Source organism: Macaca thibetana, chromosome 20 (genome assembly GCF_024542745.1).
Source record: "Macaca thibetana thibetana isolate TM-01 chromosome 20, ASM2454274v1, whole genome shotgun sequence".
In the NCBI taxonomy this organism is placed as follows: domain Eukaryota; kingdom Metazoa; phylum Chordata; class Mammalia; order Primates; family Cercopithecidae; genus Macaca; species Macaca thibetana.
In genome coordinates, this window is record NC_065597.1 from 15,704,041 (window position 1) to 15,730,079 (window position 26,039).

Genomic DNA, 26,039 nt, shown 5'->3' on the forward strand with positions numbered 1-26,039 from the left:
CAATTTCTCAACAGTGAGGTTTAGTTAAATAGGTTCACTAACTTGAGCTGTAAAAACGCTAATGGACCTCCTTTTGCTTTGTGTTGTACAACTGTATAATCATTTATATAAGTTAGCTCTTTCAACCAAATGCACATTGAGTATCCCTTATCTGAAATGCTTGAGACCAGAAGTGTTTCATATTTTGGAATTTTTTGGATTTTGGAATATTTGCATTACACCAGTTGTACATCCCTAATCCTAAAATCCAAAATCTGGAACACTTGAAGAGCATTTCTTTTTTTTTTTTGAGACGGAGTCTCACCCTGTTGCCCAGGCTGGAGTGCCGTGGCGCGATCTCGGCTCACTGCAAGCTCCGCCTCCCGGGTTCATGCCATGCTCCTGCCTCAGCCTCCTGAGTAGCTGGCACTACAGGTGCCCGCCACCACGCCTGGCTAATTTTTTGTATTTTCAGTAGAGACGGGGTTTCACTGTGTTAGCCAGGATGGTCGCGATCTCCTGACCTCGTGATCCGCCTGCCTTGGCCTCCCAAAGTGCTGTGATTACAGGTGTGAGCCACCGTGCCCGGCCTTGAAGAGCATTTCTTCAAGCATCATGTCAACAATAAAAAAATGTTAGGTTTTGGAGCATTTCAGATTTTGGATTAGGGATGTTTACCCTATAGTGTTACATCATCTATTCTATGACAGTCGTAATTACCCAAAATTTTAACAGATTATCAATGAATATGCTTCAATATTTCAGTGCTTAGTTAAGTACTGTATATACTCATGTAAATGTACATATGTAGAATTTTTTTGTTTTTACTAAGGAGAGATCCTATTATTTATATTACTCTATAACACGCTTTTTTTTTTTTTTTTTTTTAACATGTCATGGTCAGTAAATATAATTCTTTTTCTTGTTTTGTTTTGTTTTTTGAGACAGAGTCTTACCCTGTCGCCTAGGTGGAGGCAACCTCCACCTCCTGGGTTTAGCGATTCTCTTGCCTCAGCCTTCAGAGTAACTGGGATTACAAGCACCTGCCACCACACCCAGATAGTTTTTGTATTTTTAGTAGAGATGAGGTTTTGCCATGTTGGCCAGGCTGGTCTCAAACTCCTGACCTCAAGTGATCTGCCTGCTTTGGTCTCCCAAAGTGCTGGGATTACAGGCATGAGCCATCACGCCCGGCCAATATAATTCTTTTTTGTTTTGGTTTTTTTTGAGACGGAGTTTTGCTCTTGTTGCCCAGGCTGGAGTGCAATGGTGTGATCTCAGCTCACTGCAACGTCCGCCTCCCAGGTTCAAGTGATTCTACTGCCTCAGCCTCCCTAGTAGTTGGGATTATAGTCATGTGCCACCATGCCCCGCTAATTTTGTATTTTTAGTAGAGACGATGTTTCTCCATGTTGGTCAGGCTGGTCTTGAACTCCTGACCTCACATGATCTGCCTGCCTCGGCCTTCCAAAGTGCTGAGATTACAGGCGTGAGCCACTGCGCCTGGCCAATATAATTTTTATTATTATTTTTTAAAATAAGAGATGAGATTTTGCTGTGTTGCTCAGGCTGGTCTTAAACTCCTGGGCTCGACCAGTCTGCCTGCATCAGCCTCCCAAAGTGTTGGGATTACAGGCGTGAACTACCGCACCCCGCCACTATAATTCTTTATTATTATTATTATTATTATTATTATTGTTGCTGTTGTTGTTTTAAGATGGAACTTCGCTCTGTTGCCCAGGCTGGAGTGCAGTGGCATGATCTCGGCTCACTGCATACTCCGCCTCCCAGGTTCGCGCCGTTCTCCTGCATCAGCCTCCCGAGTAGCTGGGACTGCAGGCACCTGCCACCACGCCTGGCTAATTTTTTGTACTTTTAGTGGAGACGGGGTTTCACCATGTTAGCCTCATGCTCCGCCTGCCTCGGCCTCCCAAAGTGCTAGTATTATGGGCATAAGCTGCCGCACCCGGCCTATTATTTTTTTTAAGAGGAGATGAGATATTGCTGTATTGCTCAGGCTGGTCTCGAACTCCTGGACTTGAGCAGTCTGCCTGCCATGGCCTCCCAAAGTGCTGAGATTACAGATGTGAGCCACTGCACTCAGCCCACAGTAAATATAATTCTATCTTGTTCTTTTAAATAGTCCTATTGTGTCTTGTAGCATGGATGTACCATAATTTATTGTTATTTTCCTGTGAACATTTAGATCATTTCTAGATTTTTGCCACTTAACAAAGTGCTACAATAAATATCCTTGTACATGCCACCTTATTTGCTGATGCTTTTATTTCTGTAGCATCTCCAAAGTAGGAATTCTGGGTTAACAGAGAAATATATTTTAAATATTTTTATTTCTAGATTACTCTCTAAATAGGTTACCATAATTTTCATCCCAAGTAGCTTCTTCATATCATCAAACCACTGGGCGTAAATACATAGTTTAATTTTTACTAGTCTGCTAGATGATAAATGGGTCATGCAGTTTGTCTTAATTTTAACTTCCCTGTTACTGGGGCTAGCCTTATTTGGTATGTGTAATGGCCACTGGATTTCCTTTATTTAGAATTGTCTGCTCGTGTCCTTGGTTCATTTTTCTTTTTTTTTTTCTTCCTGTAGGAGCATTTATGGAATATTAATTCTTTTTATATGGCATGTGTATTTTTCTTGTCTTTCATTTATCCTTTTTTTTTTTTTCTGGGAGACGGAGTTTTGCCCTTGTTGCCCAGGCTGGAGTGGTGTGATCTCAGCTCACTGCAACCTCCGCCTCCTGGGTTCAAGCGATTCTCCTGCCTCAGCCTCCTGGGTAGCTAAGATTACAGGCGCTCGCCACCATACCTGGCTAATTTTTGTACTTTTAGTAGAGATGGAGTTTTGCCATGTTGACCAGGCTGGTCTCAAACTCCTGACCTCAAGTGATCTGCCCGCCTTGGTCTTCCAAAGTGCTGGGATTACAGGCGGGAGCCACTGTACCTGCCCTCATTTATCTTTTAACCTTATTTGTTTCACAGACATTTTCAGGTAATTATATATATATTCCACTTTTCCTCTTTGGTTTCTGAAACTGTCTTAGAAGAGTCCATTCCAGCTGGGTGCAGTGGCTCACGCCTCTAAATCCCAGCACTTTGGGAGGCCGAAGCTGGCGGATCACAAGGTTAGGAGATTGAGATCATCCTGGCTAACATGGTGAAACCCTGTGTTTACTTAAAATACAGAAAAACTAGGTGAGCGTGGTGGCATGCGCCACTGGGAGGCTAAGGCAGGAGAATTGCTTGAATCTGGGAGGCAGTGCAGTGAACTGAGATCGCGCCACTGCATTCCAGCCAGTGGGACAGAGCGAGACTCCGTCTCAAAAAAAATTTGTTTATTTTATTTTCTTGTAGACATGGTCTCAGTGTGTTGCCCAGGCTGGTTTCTAACTCATGGCCTCAAGTGATCCTTCCACCTTGGCCTCTAAAGTATTGGGATTACTGGCGTGAGCCACCGCACCCGGCCTTAACAGTTTTTGATGATAATTTGTGTGTGTCTATTTGTTCAAGTTTGTTTTAGGTCTTTCAACACATGTTTTATAGATTTTATATTTTTTTCATATAGTTCCTATACCTTTCTTACTAAATTTATTCCTATGTATTTTATTTTTATACTATTGTCAATGGGACTGTTTATCCTCCCTTTCTAACTAGTTAATATCAGATACATTAATTAAAAGTAAATATTATACCATCTTTAATATTCTGTGGACAACTCCCCCACTCTCCTTGTATATCCAGAGTTAATAGAACTTGGATTCATGAAGAATATGCTAGGGAAAATTTGTCATCTTAGTACTATATTAAGTAACTGTTTTTTTTTTTTTTTTGAGATGGATTCTTGCTCTGTCGCCCAGGCTGGAGTGCAGTGGCACGATCTCAGCTCACTGTAACCCCTGCCTCTCGGGTTCAAGTGATTCTCCTGCCTCAGCCTCCTGAGTAACTGGGGTCACAGGCGCGTGCCACCACGCCTGGCTAATTTTTGTATCTTTAGTAGAGATGGGGTTTCACCAGGCTGGTCAGCCTGGTCTTGAACTCCTGACTTCGTGATCTGCCTGCCTCAGCCTCCCAAAGTGCTGGGATTACAGGGGTGAGCCACCCCACCTGGCTATATTAAGTAACTTTCTAATGTTTCTGCTTGTCATCCTAGGGAAGAGTACCCTTAGATACATTTTTCTGGAATGAAGGACACCTTACTAACTTCGAAAGTTTACAGTTGCTTTATTTATACGTTTTTGTTAATTTGATTTTTTTCAAAGCAAGTTTTATTCCAAGTTTTACATGCTCATTACTTGAAAGATAGCAGACTATATATAGAAGTTAAAAAGGCATCTATATTTACATCAGATAACCTCCTTCAACATTAATTATACACTTTGGGTGATTTTTTTTTTTTTTTTTGAGACGGAGTCTCGCTCTGTCGCCCAGGCTGGAGTGCAGTGGCGTGATCTCGGCTCACTGCAAGCTCCGCCTCCCGGGTTCACGCCATTCTCCTGCCTCAGCCTCCCGAGTAGCTGGGACTACAGGCGCCCACAACCGTGCCCGGCTAATTTTTTGTATTTTTAGTAGAGACGGGGTTTCACCGTGGTCTCGATCTCCTGACCTTGTGATCCGCCCGCCTCGGCCTCCCAAAGTGCTGGGATTACAGGCGTGAGCCACCGCGCCCGGCCTGGGTGATGTTTTTAAGCCAAATTTTTGTTTTGAGAATTTGAAGATACTTCTTGAATTGAGAGTACTTTAGTATGGTTTTGCTAATAAGATTACGGTTGGGAGAGTGAAATTTTTAAAAATTTCATTAGTGTCAGATGTTTGCTTTGTTTAGCTATCATTGTTTACTGGCCTTTATTGCTTTTCGTGCATATATACACACACACACATATATATATATATATAAAGTTTTTTTAAGAGTCAGGGTCTTACTGTGTTGCCTAGACTGGTCCTGAACTCCTGGGCTCAAGCAATCTGCCCTCCTCGACCTCCCAGAGTGCTGGGATTACAGGCCTGAGCCACTGCGCCCAGTCTGCTTTTTATGCATCTCAGTGCTGTTGAATTGTTAGTAGGCATGTTTGCATTTACAGGCATTTTGCTTTTTAGATCTCAGTTCTTGTGAATTCTGGTTATGGATAATTAAGCATAAAAGATTCCTGTAATTACTGTGACAATTTAGGGAGAATTGAACTTAAGTCCTCTTAGAGGGATGCCAGCTGGCTGCCTAGACAGGGTGGGGTGGTATCTCAATGTGATCATACGTTCCACAGCCTATTCTTTAGCCTTGAAGATCCAGAAATTCCATTTTAGTAGTTCATCTCCTAGGGGTGATTGAGACCAATCAAACACACTGATTTGTAAGTTATAATAATACTTTAGTATTGTAATTCACAAGGAGGGGATATGCTTTTCTCCTGAATTACCTGTGTCTGCATTCTACAGGACACTATTCCTTATATGGAAGTACTTGGGAGTTGAGGCACTTAAGGAAGCATTTAATAATCAGAAAGTTGCACTGTGAGTCTGAAATCAGAGCATATAAAGTTGGTCTTGAGTGCTTCATCATTTTAGGCCATGGTGAAACCTGATTAAAGAGTTATGCTTGTCTTACAATGGTGTTTGCCTCTCTAATGACCAGAATACTTATCCCCAGATTTATTTCATTTTATTATTATTAGTTTTGAGACAGTCTCACTCTGCAACCCAGGCTGGAGTACAGTGATTCCATCTCAGCTCACTGCAACCCCTGTCCCCTGGGCTCAAGTGATCCTCCCACATCAGCCTCCCGAATAGCTGGGACAACAGACGCATGCGCCACCACGCCCAACTAATTTTTGTATTTTTAGTGGAGACTGGGTGTCGTTGTGTTGCTCAGGCCAGTCTTGAACTCCTGGACTTGAGCAGTCTACCTGCCTCAGCTTCCCGAAGTGCTGGGATGACAGGCGTGAGCTACCACGCCTGTAATCTGGCCTGTCCCCAGATTTAATCTCTCCTGTTCAGTGAAGTTCTAACTCTGGTCTTTTCCATTTATTCACTCTGTAGACCATTTCCCTTCTGTGAACACATTTCTTCGTATAGGGGAAATAGGTGTGCACCCCTCAACTCCCCTCAAAAGAAAGAAAAGCACAAAAACACAGGTAGTGAGAAAACCAGCTAGGCTAGACCAGTGTAATCATAGCCAGAATATCTAAGATGTATTGTAAAGTAAAAGTCTGATTGAAGCATAATACAATCAGTTGATTTGGTTTAAGCTTTCCTAGTGTCACATTCTAGTCATAGTATTTTGCAAGTTGTAAATGCGTTAAAGCAACTCAGATACACATATGAAATAAAAATCTGAAATAGGGGTTCTGTATGGCACATAATATAAAAATACAGGCCATCTGGAGAATGCAAGAGGGAAAACATGGTAACTTCTTTGGAGGGTTTTGCCTGATGTTAACTTACATCCCTTGAACATTCTCAGTCATACTTAAAGTCTGTGACTGACACGGTAGTCAGTGGTGAAGTTAATTGAAGTCTCATTTATTTGCTTGAGTCTTTTCTCATTGTTTAGCCAGAAAGACTTCTTCAAGTACAATCTTTGTTGGTTAGGAAAATAGGTGATTTTCATGGTGAAAAATTAAATTTTAGAATTTTGTTTTTAGATTTAGAGCTCAAATAACCTGAGATCTATTAGGGGAAGACAGACCACATAGCTGCAGGAGCTCCAACTTTTTGGTTGTGTCCTTGACGGTTGGCTATCAGTAGCTGAAAGTGCACAGTGAGCATTGTGAGTTCTGAAGCAGGGAGAATGTTATCTGGGCAGGGTAGAACAGAGAACTGGGTTGAGTTCTGACAGCCTTTTTCCATAGCTGTTGGTGAGCAGCCAGTACACCTTTATTTTGTGTGCTTTGAAAAGGACAATTTAACTTTTTTATTTTTTTTAATTATTATTTTTTTGTTGTTGTTGAGACAGAGTCTCGCTCTGTCGCCCAGGCTGGAGTGCTGTGGCTGGATCTCAGCTCACTGCAAGCTCCGCCTCCCGGGTTTACGCCATTCTCCTGCCTCAGCCTCCCAAGCAGCTGGGACTACAGGCGCCCGCCACCTCGCCCGGCTAGTTTTTTTTGTATGTTTTTAGTAGAGACGGGGTTTCAATGTGTTTGCCAGGATGGTCTTGATCTCCTGACCTCGTGATCCGCCCATCTCGGCCTCCCAAAGTGCTGGGATTACAGGCTTGAGCCACCGCGCCCGGCCGACAATTTAACTTTTTTAAAAGATACTTTAGCATTTAGGATTTAATAAATACAGTATTTATCAAGTTTGTATTCTTATAGGAGGATACAAGAGTGAACAAGGCAAATGAGGATCTAGCCTTAGGGAGCTTGTATTTAGTGGGAAAAATGGTTTTTCAAAGTTTAAAAAAGAAAAAAGTACTTCTCATGGCCTGAGAATGGTATTGCTGTATGAGAAAAATCTTTATCCTTAAAGGGATTTGTGGAGATGTTGGAAAATAGCCATCTTCCCCATCTTAGCCATAAATTTTGGGGAGAATTGAAACACGCACACATTATTTTTTCTTCTTCTGTTTAAATTTTTTTTCTCCTTTAGTTTGTTTATAATTTTGATTCCTTGGGCATGTAAAGTAATCTTATTTAGTTTAAGCTTCAAAACCCAATTTTGCTTAACCATTTTGGGTAGAAATTTTTCTAAAATGAATTTTATGTTTCCTTTTTTCCTCTGTTTTTGTCATTATTTATCATATAACTGTTAATGAACACTGAAACACGTTAATCTATAATCCGTGTCCCTTAAGTCAGACTTTTAGTATTTTTGTGTTCCCTTTCCATCCTTGTTTTAAGAGATGTTTTTATTATTTGCTTTAAAAAAACAGGACAGGGCTGGGCGCGGTGGCTCAAGCCTGTAATCCCAGCACTTTGGGAGGCCGAGACGGGCGGATCACAAGGTCAGGAGATCGAGACCATCCTGGCTAACACGGTGAAACCCCATCTCTACAAAAAAAATACAAAAATCTAGCCGGGCGAGGTGGTGGGCACCTATAGTCCCAGCTACTCGGGAGGCTGAGGCAGGAGAATGGCGTAAACCCAGGAGGCGGAGCTTGCAGTGAGCTGAGATCTGGCCTCTGCACTCCAGCCTGGGCAACAGAGCGAGACTCTGTCTCAAAAAAAAAAAAAAACAGGACAAAGAGGGACACTTTATTTTGTTAGAGTGTACAAGCCATAATGATATAAAATATGGAACACTTAAGCGTAGAATGAAACCATTGACATACTAAATGTAAGTGGTTATATATAAATGGAGAAATTGAGAGAAACACAATCATAGTGGTAGAGTTTAACACACCTTTCTCTGTCTTTGATGGGTCAGGTAGTTAGTAAGGGCAGATGGTGTCTGAACTTTAAAATTTTTAGAACTTGGTTATAATACAGATATAATTTTGTATTCACGTTTTTTTCCCCTATGCATTGAATGTTAAATGTTAATCTTATTTTAACCACTTCTTGGAGAATCAAGGTCTTTTTGTAAAACCACATTATGGGCCAAGTGTGGTTGCTCACGCCTGTAATCCCAGGACTTTGGGAGGCCAAGGGGGACGGATCACTTGAGCTCAGGAGTTTGAGACCAGCCTGGGCAACATAATAAAACCTCATCTCTACAAAAGATAAAAAAAATAGCCTGGTGTGGTGGCTTGCGCCTGTAGTCACAACTACTTGGGGAGCTGAGATGGGAGGATCGCTTGAACCAAGGAGGCAGAGATTGCAGTGAGCTGAGATCCCGCCACTGCACTCCAGCCTGGATGGCACAGTGAGACCCTGTCCCAAAAAGAAAGCAAAGAACAACAACAAAAACTACATTGTGGTACTATTTATAATTTATTGGTGCTCTTAGGACCTTAGTGGGAGTTGGCTACTTTTTGGATACACACTAAGTAGCTCCAGACTGTTTTAAAAATGCTTGTTTCTGCTGTATATAGGTTTTTATTTATTTGTTTGTTTTTGTTACTGCTTTTGTTTCTTCCCTTGGTGTTGGGTGACATTTTAACTATCTTAAGTGTCCTTTTCTAAAGCAGTTTCTATCTCCTGGGTCCACCCTCCTCCCCTCTTTCCCTTACAGTTTCCTGATTTGTAGCTTCTATTCCAGAACAGGCTGAATGAGGACCTCTATTTGGAGTAAAGTAGATGTTTTAGTGTGTTGATGTGTCAGTCTCTATATTGGCTGCTTGAGATAATAAAAATGTGTTTTTGGATTCTCAGCTATGTTCTGTATAGTTTCATTACTGTGTTCAGCACTTTTTAAAAAAAGGTTAGAGTTTATTATTGTTATTTCTTTTGTTTGTTTGCTTTTTGTGTTTTTGAGACAGGCTCTTGTGCCATTGCCCAGGCTGGAGTACAGTGGCCCGATCTTAGCTCACTGCAGCCTCACTCCTAGGCTCAGGTCATCCTCCCACCTCAGCCTCCCAAGTAGCTGGGACCACAGGTGCATGCATGCCACCATGCCTGGTTCATTTTGTTGATGTTTTGTAGAGACAGGGTTTTGGCATGTCGCCCAGGCTATTATTGAACTCTTGGGCTCAAGCGATCTGCTCGCGTCTGTCTCCCAAAGTGCTGTGATTACAGGTGTGAGCCACTGTGCCCAGCCTCACTTGCAATACTTGTAATTCTTTTTTTTTTTTTTTTTTTTTTTTTGACAGAGTCTCGCTCTGTCGCCCAGGCTGGAGGGCAGTGGTGCGATCTTGGCTCACTGCAATCTCCACTTCCCGGGTTAAAACGATTCTCCTGCCTCAGCCTCTGTAGTAGCTGGGATCACAGGCGTGTGCCACCATGCCTGGCTATTTTTTGTATCTTTAGTAGAGATAGGGTTTTGCCATGTTGGCCAGGCTGGTCTCGAACTCTTGACCTCAGGTGATCCACCCCCCGCCCCATGCTCCCAAAGTGCTAGGATTACAGGTGTGAACCACTGTACCCGGCCTCCTCACTTGTAATTCTTTAACTTCCTGTTACTTCCAATGCTTGGTTCCTGTCGTGTGCCTCCTTCCTTTCAGTGCTTTGGCCAAAATAAGGACTCACATTTCTTTGTTTTTCAGGGTTGGAAAAGGCTGATATTTTCAGAATAGACTTTCTTATATATCTAGGGGTGGAAATAAGTAAAAGTTCCTGAAGATTTGTCCTTGCCCTTCTCCACATATGTGAAGCGTTGTCTTCTCTTTCAGTCTGATTTTACCAGTTTAGAATGCCAAAAGGGACATAGCTTAACAGGTGGCTTTTTTAACCTGCCTGTGTTTGGAGGGCGCCCTTTCAACCTGCCATACAGAAACTCCTGTCTAGACATCTTGACACCTTTATGGTTCGGATTAATAGAACCTTTTCTAGCCTTCCATGTCCCATAGTTCCCGTCTCTATTTTACTGACTCCGAAAAAGACTTCATCTTTGAGGGAGACTACCTTCAGCTATCCCTTGTATAAGAGTTTAGTGTTGGCCTGGCGCGGTGGCTCACACCTGTAATCCCAGCACTTTGGGAAGCCAAGGCGGGTGGATCACCTGAAGTCAGGAGTTCGAGACCAACCTGACCATGTAACATGGTGAAATCCCCTCTCTACTAAAAATACAAAAATTAGCCAAGGATGGTGGCGCATGCCTGTAATACCAGCTACTCGGGAGGCTGAGGTGGGAGAAGTGCTTGAACCCAGGAGATGGAGGTTGCAGTGAGTGAGATCGTGCCATTGCACTCCAGCCTGGGCAACAAGCGAAACTGTCAAAAAAAAAAAAAGACAGAGTTCAGTGTTAGCTTTTATAGGCCCAGCCGTATGACCATATCTTAATACATCCATTACACACAACTTTTTTTTTTTTTGAGACTGGGTCTCACTCTGTCACCCAGGATGCAGTGTCACAACTTACTGCAGCCTCAACCTCCAGGGCTCAGGCTATCCTCCTGCCTCAGTCTCCCAAGTGGCTGGGATAGTAGTCGTGTGCCACTATGTTCGGCTAACTTTTTTTTATTATTTGTAAAGACAGAGTTTCCCTTTGTTGCTCAGACTATATACAACATTCTTCACAAGATTTTACAATAATGTTTTGTTACTAGAGTGGTTAAATATGCCTTTAAGCAGGTTAGAACAATTAGTGATTTTCTCAGGTATATATTCTATAACTGATCAAATAGGTCTTAATTGTTTAGCTCAAGGCCTTTTTTGTTTACTTTAAAATAAACTCTTTAAAGTTAACATATGGTAAAATTGACTTCAGGTTTGCTGTTTTATAGTTCTCTGAGGATTTTGTTTTTGTTTTTTTGTTAATTTTTTTTTTGTTTTTTGTTTCTTTTCTTTTTTTTTTTTTTTTTTTTTGAGACAGAGTCTCGCTTTGCCGCCCAGGCTGGAGTGCAGTGGCCAGATCTCAGCTCACTGCAAGGTCCGCCTCCCGGGTTCACGCCATTCTCCTGCCTCAGCCTCCCGAGTAGCTGGGACTACAGGCGCCTGCCACCGCGCCCGGCTAGTTTTTTGTATTTTTTAGTAGAGACGGGGTTTCACCGTGTTAGCCAGGATGGTCTCGATCTCCTGACCTCGTGATCCGCCCGTCTCGGCCTCCCAAAGTGCTGGGATTACAGGCTTGAGCCACCGCGCCCGGCCTGTTTTTTGTTTCTTTGAGACAGTCTTGCTCTTGCTCTGTTGCCCAGGCTGGATTGCAGTGGTGTGATCTTGGCTCACTGCAATCTTGCCTTCCAGGCTCAGGCAATCCTCCTGCTTCAGTATCCCAAGTAGCTGAGACTACAGGTGTGTGCCACCATGCCCATCTAATTTTTGTATTTTTTTGTAGAGACAGTTTTTTGCTATGTTGCCCAAAATGATCTTGAACTCCTGGGCTCAAGCAATCTGCCCACCTTGGGCTCCCAAAGTGCTGGGATTACAGTCATGAGCCGTCACGCCTGGCCTGGTTCTGTGAGTTTTAATTCATGTATAGGTTTATGTAAACATCACCACAATTAGGATATAGTTTATTGTCTCAGAAAAATTCTTACTGTCCCTTTTTAGCTATCCCCCAACTCTTAACTACTGGCAACCACTGATCTGTTCTCCATTGCTATAATTTTATCTTTTCAAGAATATCATATAAATGGAATCACTCAATACGTAACCATTTGAGACTTTATTTCAGCATAATGCTTAGAACTGTGTATGTTATGGTGTGTAGTAATAGTTTACTCCTTTTTATTGCTACATAGTATTCCATTTTATAGATTTACCACATTTTGTTACAGTTTTTGGCAATTATGAACAGAACTTCTCTAAACAGTTTATGTACAGTTTGTGTGAACATAAACTTTCATTTCTCTAGGGTAACTTCCGATTACTGGGACATATGCTATGTGTATGTTTTAGTCCATAATCAGCTGCCAAACAGTCTTCTAGGGTGGCATTATCATTTTGCATCCACACCGGGAATGTTTGAGAGTTCCAGTTGCTCTGCATCCTCCCAACATTTGATATTTAGGCAGTCTAATAGGTGTCAAGAGATTCTTATTTTGATATTAATTTGCATTTTTCTAATGCCTAATGTAGTCGAGTATCTTTTCTTTTTCTTTTTTTCTTTTGTGGTGTTGTCTTGCTCTTTCACCCAGGCTAGAATGAAGTGGCACGATCTCGGCTGACTGCAACTTCTGCCCCAAGGATTCAAGTGATTCTCCTGCCTCAGCCTCCCGAGTAGCTGGGATTAATAGGTGCCTGCTACCATGCTTGGCTAATTTTTGTATTTTTAGTAGAGACAGGGTTTCACCATGTTGGTTAGGCTGGTCTCAAACTCCTGACCTCAGATGATCCACCTGCCTTGGCCTCCCAAAGTGCTGGGATTACAGGCATGAGCCACTGCGCCTGGCCTTTAATTTTTGTGTTTTTAAAATTTATTTATTTTTGAGACAGAGTCTCGTTCTGTTGCCCAGGCTGGAGTGCATCTCGGCTTACTGCATCCTCCACCTCATGGGTTCAAGTGATTCAAGCAATTCTCATGCCTCACCTCCTAAGTAGCTGGGACTGCAGGCATGCGCCACCACACTCAGCTAATTTTTGTATTTTTAGTAGAGACAGGGTTTTACCGTGTTGGCCAGACTGGTCTCGAACCCTTGGCCTCAAGAGGTCTGCCCGCCTCGGTCTTCCAAACTGCTGGGATTACAGGCGTGAGCCACTGTGCCTGGCGTAATTTTTGTGTTTTTGGTAGAGACTGGGTTTTGCCTTGTTGCCTAGGCTGGTCTTGAACTCCTGAACTCAAACGATCTGCCCACCTCGGCCTCCGAAAGTGCTTGGGTTACACAGACATGAGCTGCTGCTCCTGGCCGTGTTCTGTTCTTGTTGGTTGGGGTATTCTATAAATGATAGTTTTGTTAGTTAATGTTAGATACATTTAGTTGATGCTGGTCTTCAGGTCTTCGTATTCTTGCTGATACTCTGTCTACTAGTTCTGTCGATTATAGAGGGAGGCATGTTGAAGTCTTCTAACTATAATTCGGTATTTGTTTATTTTTCCTTTTATATCTATTTTTGTTTTATGTATTTTTAGCTCTGTTGTTACATATATTCACAACGAGGATTTGTTGTTGTTGTTTTTGGTGAATTCTCTCTTATCAATCAGTGGGTGGATAGAGAAGAGAAAGGAGAGTGACTTGTCGCATGTTATTGGGATTAAGCTCCATTGATCAGAGAAAAGAGGTCTCCTTCTCCAGTTTTTAGTGTCTACCTGTCTGTCACTGTTATTGCTGTTCTGCTACAGCCATGGGTATTGCAGTATTGCCTAGGGGTGGGGTGGGGGGATGGAAGTGGTTGGGGGAATAAAGGTCCAAGCAGAGAACTTCTGTTGTCCTTGATCTTTCTTTTCCTGCTCCTTGTACCAGAAATGTTTTTTTCTTTGAGCTCTTTCTCTCTGCACCCAGTGAGTACTTCTTGGTTTTGGGCTGCTGTTGGGTTCCAGCTTGACAGCAATACTAGAGGAAAAATGATGATTTTTTTTCTCCAGCCCACTTTCTGTTACTTACTTTTCAGAGTCCTCAAGAAGCTGTGGCATACATTTTGTCTAGGATTTATAGTTGCATCCAAAGGGAGAGACAACGTGGAGTGTGCATGTTCCATCTTTCCTAGAACCAGAACTTTGATCTTAAAATGTTTTTTCAATGCTTAATTTTTTTCTTTTTTTGAGACGGAGTCTCTGTTGTCCAGGCTGGAGTGTAGTGGCATGATCTCTGCTCACTGTAACCTCCGCCTCCCGGATTCAGGCACTTCTCCTTCCTCAGCCTCCCGAGTAGCTGGGATCACAGGCACGTGCCACCACGCTTGGCAAATTTTTGCATTTTTAGTAGAGATGGGGTTTTGTTAACCAGGCTGGTCTCGAGTTTCTGACCTCAAATGATCCGCCCACCTCGGCCTCCCAAAGTGAGCATGAGCCACCGTGCCTAGCCTCAATGCTTGCTTCTTTACTGTATGTTAACTTTTGTTTTTCATCCATGCCTATTTAAGGTATTTTCTGGTGATAAATCAAATAGTAGTAAGCTATCAAAATTCAAAGAAAAAATTACTGCTTTTCTCTAAGCTAGAAGCAGCCTATTATTGGAAGAAGAGGACTGAATTGGGGCGTCACCAAAGGTGAGTCAGGCCAGTAACTAACTCTGTGACCTTGTACAAAGTAGTTAAAGCCTGTATCCTCAATTTCCTCCATAAAAAGCTAGTGGCAAGAACTGTATTTCTGTGATTCTGTGAGTGATAGCTGGGAATTTACTCTAGATAACTTGTTTTTCTCTCAGCTGGCTTAAAACTCTTATGATTGTTTTCTCATTTGTCTACATGTTTTAGGTCTAGATTTAAGCTTTTTTCCAATGGTCTTTTCGTTTAGTTCGTAGGATCATTGAGGCCTCGGTAGAGAAAAGTTATTTTCTTCTTCTTTTTTTTCTGAGATGGAGTTTTGCTCTTGTTGCCCAGGCTGGAGTGCAATGGTGTGATCTTGGCTCACCGCAGCCTCCGCCTTCCGAGTTCAAGTGATTCTTCTGCCTCATCCTCCCGAGTAGCTGAGATTATAGGCATGCGCCACCACTCCTGGCTCATTTTGTGTTTTTAGTAGAGACGGGGTTTCTCCATGTTGGTCATGGTGGTCTCGAACTCCCGACCTCAGGTGATCTGCCTGCCTTGGCCTCCCAAAGTGCTGGGATTACAGGCGTGAGCCACTGCGCCTGGCCTGTATTAGGCCATTCTTGCACTGCTATAAAGGAATACCTCAGACTGGGTAACTTGTAAGAAAAGAGATTTACTTGGCTCATGGTTCTTCAGGCTTTACAGGAAGCATAGTGCCGGCATCTGTTTCTGGGGAGGCCTCTTCTTTACTCTTGGCAGAAGGCAAAGCGGACACAGGCACTTCACGTGGTGAAAGCAGGAGCAAGAGAGAGAGAGTTGAGGGGGGGAGATGGTGCCACATACTTCATATGAACTCAGAGTGAGAGGTCACTTATTGACAAGGTGATGGCTTATGGTGCCACAAACGTTTAAATGACCATGTCTCATGTGAACTCAGAGTGAGAGCTTGCTTATCAATGAGGGAATGGGCCAAGCCATTCATGAGGGATCCCACCCCAATGATCCATACATTTCCCACCAGGCCCCACGTCCAGCATTGGGGATTACAATTCAACATGAAATACGGGCAGGAGCAGGTATCCAAACTGTATCACTGTCTCCTCTCTCTTTCCTCAGTATTTTTTTTTTCCTTGAGTATTTTAAAACCCAAGCAATCATATAATTTCCTCTGTAAACGTATTGTACATTTTTATAATGTTGGGAGAACTTCAGCCTTGGAGTTTTAAGACCTGGTCAGGTGTTAGGTTAGCTCTGTCTCTTATTACCTTTGTGATCTTGAGGAAGTTGCATAATTGCTTTGAAATGAAGTTTCTTCATGGGAAAAATGGGGATAATGATCTCTACTCTTTTTTTTTTTTTAAACGGAGCCTTGCTCTGTCAGCCGGGCTGGAGTGCAGTGGCGTGATCTCCGCTCACTGCAACCCCCACCTCCTGGGTTCAAGCAGTTCTGCTTCAGCCTCTCGAGTAGCTGGGAGTACAGGCGCATGCCACCACGCCCAGCTAACTGTTTTTGTATGTTTAGTAGAGATGGGGTTTCACCATGTGGGCCAGGCTGGCCTTGAACTCCTGACCTCAAGTGATCCACCCGCCTCGGCCTCCCAAAGTGCTGGGATTACAGGTGTGAGCCACCGCACTGGGCCAGTGATCTCTACTCTTAACTTCAAGATAGTCTGAAGGAACAAATGAGATAATAAATGTAAAAGTATTTTATAAACTTCAAACGCTAGACCTTTGAGTATTTTTATTAAAAAGTAACAGAAACAACACTATTCAGATAGCTTTATATAGTAGTTTAAGACACACAACCTTAAAGGAGACAGTATGGCTCCTCTTGGAGGAGCATATCAGTACCTAGGGAGTTTTTCTAAATCCATAATGCGCTAATCCCTACTTTGAGGATTAATGCTATACTGACTGGGATGTCCTCCTGGTGTGTTGGGTTAGAAAAACACTGAGAATCATTGACTTAAGGATTCTACAGGTAATAAGTACTGAAAAGGATCGTAATGATATCTTCATCAATTTTACTATCGTTTAAAATGTTCTTAGTCAACATTGTTGACTACACATGATACACAGTTTGTTTGTTTTTTAATTGGGAACAGAGTCTTGTTCTGTCACCCAGGCTGGAGTGCCGTGGCACGGTCTCAGCTCACTGTCAGCCTCTGCCGCCGGGTTCAAGCGATTCTCGTGCCTCAGCCTCTGGAGTATCTGGGATTACAGATGTGCGCCACCACGCCCAGCTATTTTTTTATTTTTTTTAAATTTTTAGTAGAGACGGGGGTTTCACCATGTTGGCCAGGCTGGTCTCGAACTCCTGACCTTGGGTGATCCACCAGCCTCGGCCTCCCAAAGTGCTGGGATTACAGGCGTGAGCCACTGTGCCCAGCCACACAGTGATGTTTTTTCCATCACTGTGGATTAGCTTTGTCCTAGAATTTCACGTAAATGGAATCATATAATATGTACTATATTGTGCCTGCTGCCTTTGCTTAGCAGAATGTTAACTTAGAATGTGTTTGAGACTCTTTTATGTTGTGTATAACTGGTTCTATTTTATTCTAATAAATATTCCATTATATGGATATACCATCATCCATTCACCTGTTTATGGACATTTGGATTGTTTTCAGTTTTTGGCAGTTATAAATTAAATTTCTGTGAACATTTTATGTACAAGTTTTGGTGAAGATACATATTTTCATTACTTATGGGTAAATAGGTAAACATTGAGTAGATTTGCTGAATTATATGCTAAGTGTATGTTTAACATCATAAAAATCTGCCAAACTGTTTTCTAAAGTAGTTGAACCATTTTTATTCCCGTGGGCACTTTATGAAAGTTCAGTTGTGCTATATCATTGCCAAGTCTTGGTATGGCAAGTCTTTAATTGTAGCCGTTTTTGTGGTATCTCATTATGGTTTTCTTCTTTTTTTTTTTTTGTAACTGCAGTGATCTGTCATCATGGTTTTAATTTGGTTTTCCCTGCTAACTAATGATATTAAGCATCTTTTCATGTACTTACAACCAGTCGTATGTTTTTTCGAGAAGTGTTTGTTCTATTATTTTAGCCTTTTTTTGTTTACCCACTTTTTTTTTTTTTTTTTTGAGACAGAGTTTCGCTCTTCTTGTTCAGGCTGGAGTGCAATGGTGCGATCTCGGCTCACCACAACCTCTGCCTCCCGGGGTGCAAGCGATTCTCCTGCCTCAGCCTCCAGAGTAGCTGGGATTACAGGCATGCGCCACCATACCTGGCTAATTTTTTGTATTTTTAGTAGAGACAGGGTTTCTCCATGTTGGTCAGGCTGGTCTTGAACTCCTGACCTCAGGTGATCCACCAGCCTCGACCTCCCAAAGTGCTGGGATTACTGTCGTGAGCCACCATGCCCAGCCTTTTTACCCACTTTCTTTTTTTTTTTTTTTTTTTTCTTTTTCTTTTTTTTTTTTTTTTTGAGACAGAGTCTCGCTCTGTCCCCCGGCTGGAGTGCAGTGGCGCGATCTCGGCTCACTGCAAGCTCCGCCTCCCGGGTTCCTGCCATTCTCCTGCCTCAGCCTCCCAAGTAGCTGGGACTACAGGCACCCGCCACCGCGCCCGGCTAATTTTTTGTATTTTTTGTAGAGACGGGGTTTCACCGTGGTCTCGATCTCCTGACCTTGTGATCCGCCCGCCTCGGCCTCCCAAAGTGCTGGGATTACAGGCGTGAGCCACCGCGCCCGGCCTTTACCCACTTTCTAATTAAGATTGTCTTATTATTGAGTTGTAAAAGTTACATACCCTGAATGCAAGTCCTTTGACAGATATGTATATTGAATATTTCTCCCTTTCTGTAGCTTGCCCTTTCTTCCTTTCTCCTTCCTTCCTTCCTTCCTTCCCTCCCTCCCTCCCTCCCTCCCTCCCTCCCTTCCTTCCTTCCTTCCTTCCTTCCTTCCTTCTTTTTTTTCTTTTTTCTTTCTTTCTCTTTCTCTCTCTCTCTCTCTCTTCCCCCCCTTCTTTCCTCCTTTCCTTCCTCACTCACTGCAACCTCTACCTCCCAGGTTCAAGCGATTCTCCTGCCTCAGCCTCCCAAGTAGCTGGGATTACAGTCATGTGCCACCACACCTCGCTAGTTTTATATTTTTAGGAGAGACAGGTTTTCATCATGTTGGCCAGGCTGGTTTCAAACTTCTGACCTCAGGTGATCCTCCTGGCTCAGCCTGCTAAAGTGCTGGCATTACAGGCATGAGCCACTGTGCCCAGCTGGTGTGCCTTATTTTCATAATGATGTCTTTTGAAGAGCAAAAATTTTAGACTTTGATAGAGTCCAGTTATCAAGTTTTTCTTTTATACTTCATGGTTGTGTGCGAAGTCTCTCTGTTTAACCTGTTTGCAAAGATTTTCCTCTGTGTTTTCTTCTGGAAGATTTTTAGTTTTAGCTTTAACTTTTAGGTTTGTGATCCATTTTTAGTTAATTTTTGTGTATTGTGTGCGGTTAGGATTGAGGTTAATTTTTTTGCCCCATGGAGAGATATAGTTGCCAGCACCATTCATTGAAAGACTATCTTGCTCCTATTGAATAACTCTGGTCTCTTTGTTAAAAATCACTTGTGCATATTTGTATGGGTTTATTCCTCAACTTTTAGTTTTGTTTCAGTCTATTCTTTTTTTTTTTTTTTTTTTGAAACGGAGTTTCACTCTTGTTGCGTAGGCTGGAGTGCCATGGTGCGATCTTGGCTCATTGCAACCTCCACCTCCCGGATTCAGGCGATTCTCCTGAGTAGCTGGGATTACAGGCATGTGCCACCATGGCTGGCTAATTTTGTATTTTTAGTAGAGATGGGGTTTCTCCATGTTGGCCAGGCTGGTCTCAAACTCCTGACCTCAGGTGATCCACCCGCCTCGGCCTCCCAAAATGCTGGGATTATAGGCGTGAGCCACCGTGCCTGGCCTGCTTCAGTATATTCTTAAATTCAGTTAGTTCCACATTTCCCTGATTACTATAGCTTTGTAGTAATTATTGAAATTAGATGGTGCACATTCTGTTTTTTGTTGTTGTTGTTTTTTGTTTGTTAATTATTTAGGCTGTTTTATGTCCTTTGTTAACTTTTTTTTTTTACTTTTAAAAGATATTCATGGCACTAATAGCCTTATTTTCTGTGATTATTTTTTCCTCATCACATTTTCAAAGTGTATGCAGTGTACTGAGATGATTACAGTTTGTCGAATGTGTTTTAATCTGACAATTGGTCTTCTCAATCTCTCATATTTTGTTGAGTTGAGCTATGATTGTGACCATATTTATTTTTGTTGAGCTATGTTGTGTTTAACAGCAGTTGAACAGAAAATATCTATCTTTTTTAAGGTTAGGCATAGACCTTTCCTTATTACTTTAAGGATTGAGTAAAGATTTGAGTTGTATTAGTTTCTGAGATATTTTGATATTAGTGATGGACTTTACATATTTAGTGTATTTTTTGTCTTATTTTGCTTAATGTAATACTTAACCATTTTTGTTTGTAGCCTTTCCAGAAATGTACAGAGTTGAGAGGTCTGTATGTAATAGCTTTGCTGAAGCTTAGCAAGCTGTGTTTAGCTTAGCTGAGCTGGATTTGGGAAGTCTTGAATTCTTAAAAACTAGTCAGAAGTTTAAATGTGAAGTTGTGTGAATAGTTTTGGTAGTAAAAAATGTGAATATCTCTATTTAATGTCTTTGCATATCCAGAGGATGCCAGCCCCCATCAGATTGCGGGAGCTGATCCGGACCATCCGGACAGCCCGAACCCAAGCTGAAGAACGAGAAATGATCCAGAAAGAATGTGCTGCAATCCGGTCATCTTTTAGAGAAGAAGACAATACATACCGATGTCGGAATGTGGCAAAATTACTGTATATGCACATGCTGGGCTACCCTGCTCACTTTGGACAGGTAGGCTGGGCTGAGACTACATGTAGCAAGGGTATTCTTTGACACTGTTACTCAGGGATTGTCCATCTTTTTCTGGTGGGGAGGTGCTTTTGATAGCCTTGTAGTCTGATTTTTGTGGAACTGAGGGTAAGATTGAGAGAACAAGCTGCAGATCCAGAAAGGCATGATACTGCCATCAATTATCCTTTCCATTGGGAGTCTGATTATGCGGATGAGAGAATGTTTTGATGGTGACAGCCAGCTTGCTTAAAGATTGACCAGGATTATGTGATTGTTCAGCCAGAGTGCCTGGACTATAATGAATATTTAAGAAAATGTTTCTTGCTGGGCATGGTGGCTTGTGCCTGTAATCCCAGCTACTTGGGACACTGAAGTGGGAGAATCACTTGAGACCAGGAGTTTGAGATCAGCCTGGGCAACATAGTGAGACCCTGCTCTTAAAAAAAAAAAAAAAAGGAAAAAGCCTGGTGTAATAGAGCATGCCTTTAGTCCCAGCTGCTCAGGAAGCTAAATCAAGAGGATTTCGAGTTTCGAGGCCTCAGTGAGCTGTGATTGCACCACTGTGCTCCAACCTGGGCAACAAAGTAAAATCCCATTTCTTTCTTTCTTTCTTTTTTTTTTTTTTTTTTTTTTTTTAAAAAAAAGGCTTGCTAAACGTCGTCTTAATTATTTTCTCTGGGCACAATGTTATGTGGAGAAGTTCACAGTATTTTTTTTTTTTTTTTTTTTTTTTTGAGATGGAGTTGTTTCGCTCTTTTTGCCCAGACTGGAGTGCAACGGCACGATCTCGGCTCACTGCAACCTCCGCCTCCCGGGTTCAAGTGATTCTCCTGCCTCAGCCTCCCGAGTAGCTGGAATTACAGGCACGTGCCACCGCGCCTGGCTAATTTTGTATTTTTAGTAGAGACGGGGTTTCTCCATGTTGGTCAGGCTGGTCTTGACCTCCCAGCCTCAGGTGATCCACCTACCTCGGCCTCCCAAAGTGCTGGGATTACAGGCGTGAGCCACCGCGCCCGGCCCACAATATGTTTTTAAGGAAATTAGGTGGTTGCCAATTGGTGGCGTCTATTTTGTTCTAATTACTTTGTGCCTTGATTGCTATAACTTGAGCAGATCTGGCTGCTGATTGTCTCCCATGCACAAATGGTTACTATTTAATATGTCCAGTGTGGGTTTTGAGAATGATAGTCTCAATGATAAGTCCTTTCTTCTTTCCATGTTTGTATTGTCATAAGTGGAGTTTAGTCACGGAAAAGGAAATAGTCAGTTATTTTTTATTTCATATTAATGCTATTAAATTTTATTTTAATAATTTAAGAATTGTATTATATGCTAAATAGTCTCTCTAAGGAACAGACTGCAAAACTGAGAGAAAGAATGTGCAACACTATCAGGAAAGATAGCCAGCAGCTTATTTTCTGTTTAGGTCAGTAATTTCAGTGGAAGGAGATCTCCTGCCCCCAAGTTAAAACAAAAAAGTACTGGATTTAATGTTACCAGACTGACTTGGGTTTTGTGCTCATCTTCGGGTTTGGAGTGGGGTCAACATCTTTAGAAATATATGATCGACAGTGGGAGTCCATTAGTTTCCCAAAGAAAAATTGATGTGTTAGTATCAGAGGAAAGGGGACTGGATCAAAAGAAAAGGGGCCAGGCAGAAGCAACTGCCGGTTCATCAATATATTCACGTATTTGGTTTGGGACAGAATTAGTGTCATAATAGTATTCTTCTCTTTCACAGGAATTGTTTGTAAAATATAATACATTCTTTGAAATATATTTCATATTTCATTCATACAGTGTTAGAAGTAGAATTAAACCCTGAAGCTCTGATGTTTCAATTATAAGCTTTATCACATCAAAAATTGATCCAGGTGGTTATCCATATAGTACGTGTCATAGTATAAAGCAAATTGATGCCCATGTGTTCTTGTTGATTGATTTTACGTATTAGGTTAGATTTACAGAAATCTGATATATTAGAAATTGGGCTATAAAAAAGTCTAGTGAGGGGGAAGACTCTTAATTCCTCAGCGATAACCATTATTAACATTTTGTAAGCAGTACGTTTATATATTCCCGATTAAGTTCTTTAAGAGCATATTCTTTCTTTTTTTGGAGGCAGGGTCTTGCTCTATGGCCCAGTCTGTGGCTCTCTGATGGCTCACTGTAGCCTCAACCTGCTGGGCTCAAGCTCTCCTCCTACCTCAGCCTCTCGAGTCACTGGGACTGCAGGTGTGTGGCACCACACCTAGCTAATTTTTTTTTTTTGAGATGGAGTCTCGCTCTGTCACCCAGGCTGGAGTCCAGTGGCGTGATCTCAGCTCACTTCGACCTCCTCCTACCGGATTCGAAAGATTCTTCTGCCTCAGCCTCCCAGTAGCTGGGAATACAGGCATGTGCCACCACACCTGGCTGATTTTTGTATTTTTTGTAGACATGGAGCATTACCATATTGGCCAGGCTGGTCTCGAATTTGTGACCTCCTTATCTGTCTGTCTCGGCCTCCTAAAGTGCTGGGATTATAGGCGTGAGCCACCACGCCAGCCCCAGCTAATTTTTTTTTTTTTTTTTTTTTTTTGAGACGGAGTCTCGCTCTGTCCCCAGGCTGGATTGCAGTGGCGGGATCTCGGCTCACTGCAAGCTCCGTCTCCCAGGTTCACGCCGTTCTCCTGCCTCAGCCTCCCGAGTAGCTGGGACTACAGGCGCCCGCCACCACGCCCGGCTAATTTTTTGTATTTTTCAGTAGAGACGGGGTTTCACAGTGTTAGCCAGGATGGTCTCGATCTCCTGACCTCATGATCTGCCCGCCTCGGCCTCCCAAAGTGCTGGGATTACAGGCTTGAGCCACTGCGCCCGGCTCCCCAGCTAATTTTTTGAGACAGAGTCTCACTCTGTTGCCCAGGCTGGAGTGTACAGTGGGCACCACAGGCTTACTTTCTACTCAGCTCACTGCAGCCTCGACCTTCTGGGAACCACACTAGGCTAATTTTTGTTTTTTTTGTAGAGACAGGTCTTTGCTGTGTTGCTCAGGCTGATTTTGAACTCTTGTGCATAAGCAATCCACGTGTCTTGGCGTCTCAAAGTACTGAGATTATAGGTGTGCACTACCATGCTTGGCCAGCTAATTAAAAAAAAAAAAAATTTGGGCTGGGCTGGTGGCTCACGCCTATAAACCCAGCACTTTGGGAGACTGAGGTGGGCGGATCACGAGGTCAAGAGATTGAGACTATCCTGGTCAACATGGTGAAACCCCGTCTCTACTAAAAATACAAAAATTAGCTGGGCATGGTGGTACGCACCTATAGTCCCAGTTACTCGGGTGGCTGAGGCAGGAGAACCGCTTGAACCCGGGAGGTGGAGGTTGCAGTGAGCTGAGATTGTGCCACTGCACTCCAGCCTGGCGACAGAGTAAGACTCATTCTCAAAAAAATAAAAAAATAAAAGAATTGTAGAGTAAGGATTCTGCCACATTGCCCTGGCTGGTGTTAAACTCCTGGGCTCAAGTGGTCCTCGGGCCTCAACCTCCCAAAGTGCTGTGATTATAGGTGTGAGCCACAGTCCCGTTACTAAGGGCAAATTCTTGAATTTGGAATCAGAGTAGATATAAGATTTTGGGAGATATTTCATTTTGTAAAAAAATCTCTATATATTTTCTAAAATTCATTTCTTTAATGTGTTTAAATAGAATGTGCTTTTAAGGTTAGGTGGCATTTTGGGGTATTTGGGGACTTAATTATTTGATAAAATATTTAATTCTTAGGTAGAAAGTGTAAATGCTCAAGAAAACTGCTAAAATTTTATCATAAAATATTTTTCTGAATGGGACTAGGAATCATAATTTTAATTTCTTGTTCTGTTTCCTCTGTTTAAATGAGTCACCATCTTGTTCATATCAGTAGTTTGGTACCCCACCCGTTGGAATTACCTTTATAATACGCCTGTGAAAGGTTCATATCTAGGTTTTGTCACCTGCATGTATGAATCACAGTGCTGTTTTCATCTAGTGTATAATAACAGCCACTTTTTTTTTTTTTTTTTTTTTGAGATGGAGTCTCGCTGTGTTGCCCAGGCTGGACTGCAGTGGTGTGATCTCGGCTCACTGCAAGCTCCACCTCCCGGGTTCACGCCATTCTCCTTCCTCAGCCTCCCTGGTAGCTGGGACTACTGGCGCCCACCACCATGCCCGGCTAATTTTTTTGTGTTTTTAGTGGAGACGGGTTTCACCGTGTTAGCCAGGATGGTCTGGATCTCCTGACCTTGTGATCTGCCCACCTTGGCCTCCCAAAGTGCTGGGATTACAGGCGTAAGTCACCACACCCAGCCCACTTTTTTTTTTTTTTTTGAGACAGAGTTTAACTTTTGTCCCCCAGGCTGGAGTGCAATGGTGCAATCTTGGCTCACTGCATCCTCTGCCTCCCAGGTTCAACTTATTCTCGTGCCTCAGCCTCCTGAGTAGCTGGGATTACAGGCGCCTGCCACCATGCCTGGCTAATATTTGTATTTTTAGTAGAGACGGGGTTTTACCATGTTGGCCAGGCTGGTCTCAAACTCCTGACTTCAGGTGATCCACCTGCCTTGGCCTCCCAAAGTGCTGGGATTACAGGCGTGAGCCACCACGCCCAGCCTGCAGCCACTCTTTAATTGCATTTTATTTGTTAGATGCAGTGTTTATTTTGGTAACCAGTAGCTGCATGTAGCTATTGACCTCTTGGAATGTGGCTGTTTCAGCTCAGGTGAATCCTAAAGGAAAATAAGGTTTTTTTGGGTACTTGATTTAGTTATTGGAAAATTTTTTTTTTTTTTTTTTTTTTTTTTTTTTGAGATGTGGTCTTGCTTTGTTGCCCAGGCTGAAGTACAGTGGCACGATCTCGGCTCATTGCAACCTTCACTACCCAGGTTCAAGCGATTCTCTTGTCAGCCTCCTGAGTAGCTGTGCTACAGGCACCTGCCACCACACTAGCTAATTTTTGTATTTTTGGTAGAGACGGGGTTTCACCATGTTGGCCAGGCTAGTCTTGAACTCCTGACCTCAAGTGATCTACCCGTCTCAGCCTCCCAAAGTGCTGGGATTACAGGTGTGAGCCACCGCACCTAGCCTAGTTATTTATTTATTTATTTATTTTGAGGCAGAGTCTTCACTCTGTCGCCCAGGCTGGATTGCAGTGGCGGGATCTCGGCTCACTGCAAGCTCCGCCTCCCGGATTCGCGCCATTCTCCTGCCTCAGCCTCCGAAGTAGCTGGGACTACAGGCGCCCGCCACCGCGCCCGGCTAATTTTTTTGTATTTTAGTAGAGACGGAGTTTCACCTTGTTAGCCAGGATGGTCTCGATCTCCTGACCTCGTGATCCGCCCGCCTCGGCCTCCCAAAGTGCAGGGATTACAGGCATGAGCCACCGCGCCCGGTCCCTAGCCTAGTTATTATTGGAAGACTTTTAAATATGTTTTAAACAACTTGGGTATGTGAGTCTACTTTATAAATAGTAAATTTTATGAACTCTAAATACAGTTCAGCTATTTCTTTTTTTTTGTTTTT

At 42.7% G+C, this 26,039-nt stretch overlaps 2 protein-coding genes across 3 annotated transcripts in view; one reads left to right on the plus strand and one right to left on the minus strand.

Moving 5' to 3' along the window:
• The window catches only part of IST1 (IST1 factor associated with ESCRT-III), a 413,363-nt gene that overhangs the window by 127,054 nt on the left and 260,270 nt on the right, over positions 1–26,039 (minus strand). The window lies entirely within an intron of this gene.
• AP1G1 (adaptor related protein complex 1 subunit gamma 1) overlaps positions 1–26,039 on the plus strand; it is a 90,397-nt gene that overhangs the window by 6,974 nt on the left and 57,384 nt on the right. Inside the window, exons 2-3 of one of the 2 annotated variants that reach the window (XM_050772696.1) lie at positions 14,565–14,617; positions 20,300–20,503. In XM_050772696.1, the coding sequence (XP_050628653.1) occupies positions 20,303–20,503 (201 nt within the window). In that variant the 5' untranslated portion in view covers positions 14,565–14,617; positions 20,300–20,302. The remainder of the gene's footprint in view (positions 1–14,564; positions 14,618–20,299; positions 20,504–26,039) is intronic. The other variant, XM_050772695.1, reaches the window with a different exon arrangement.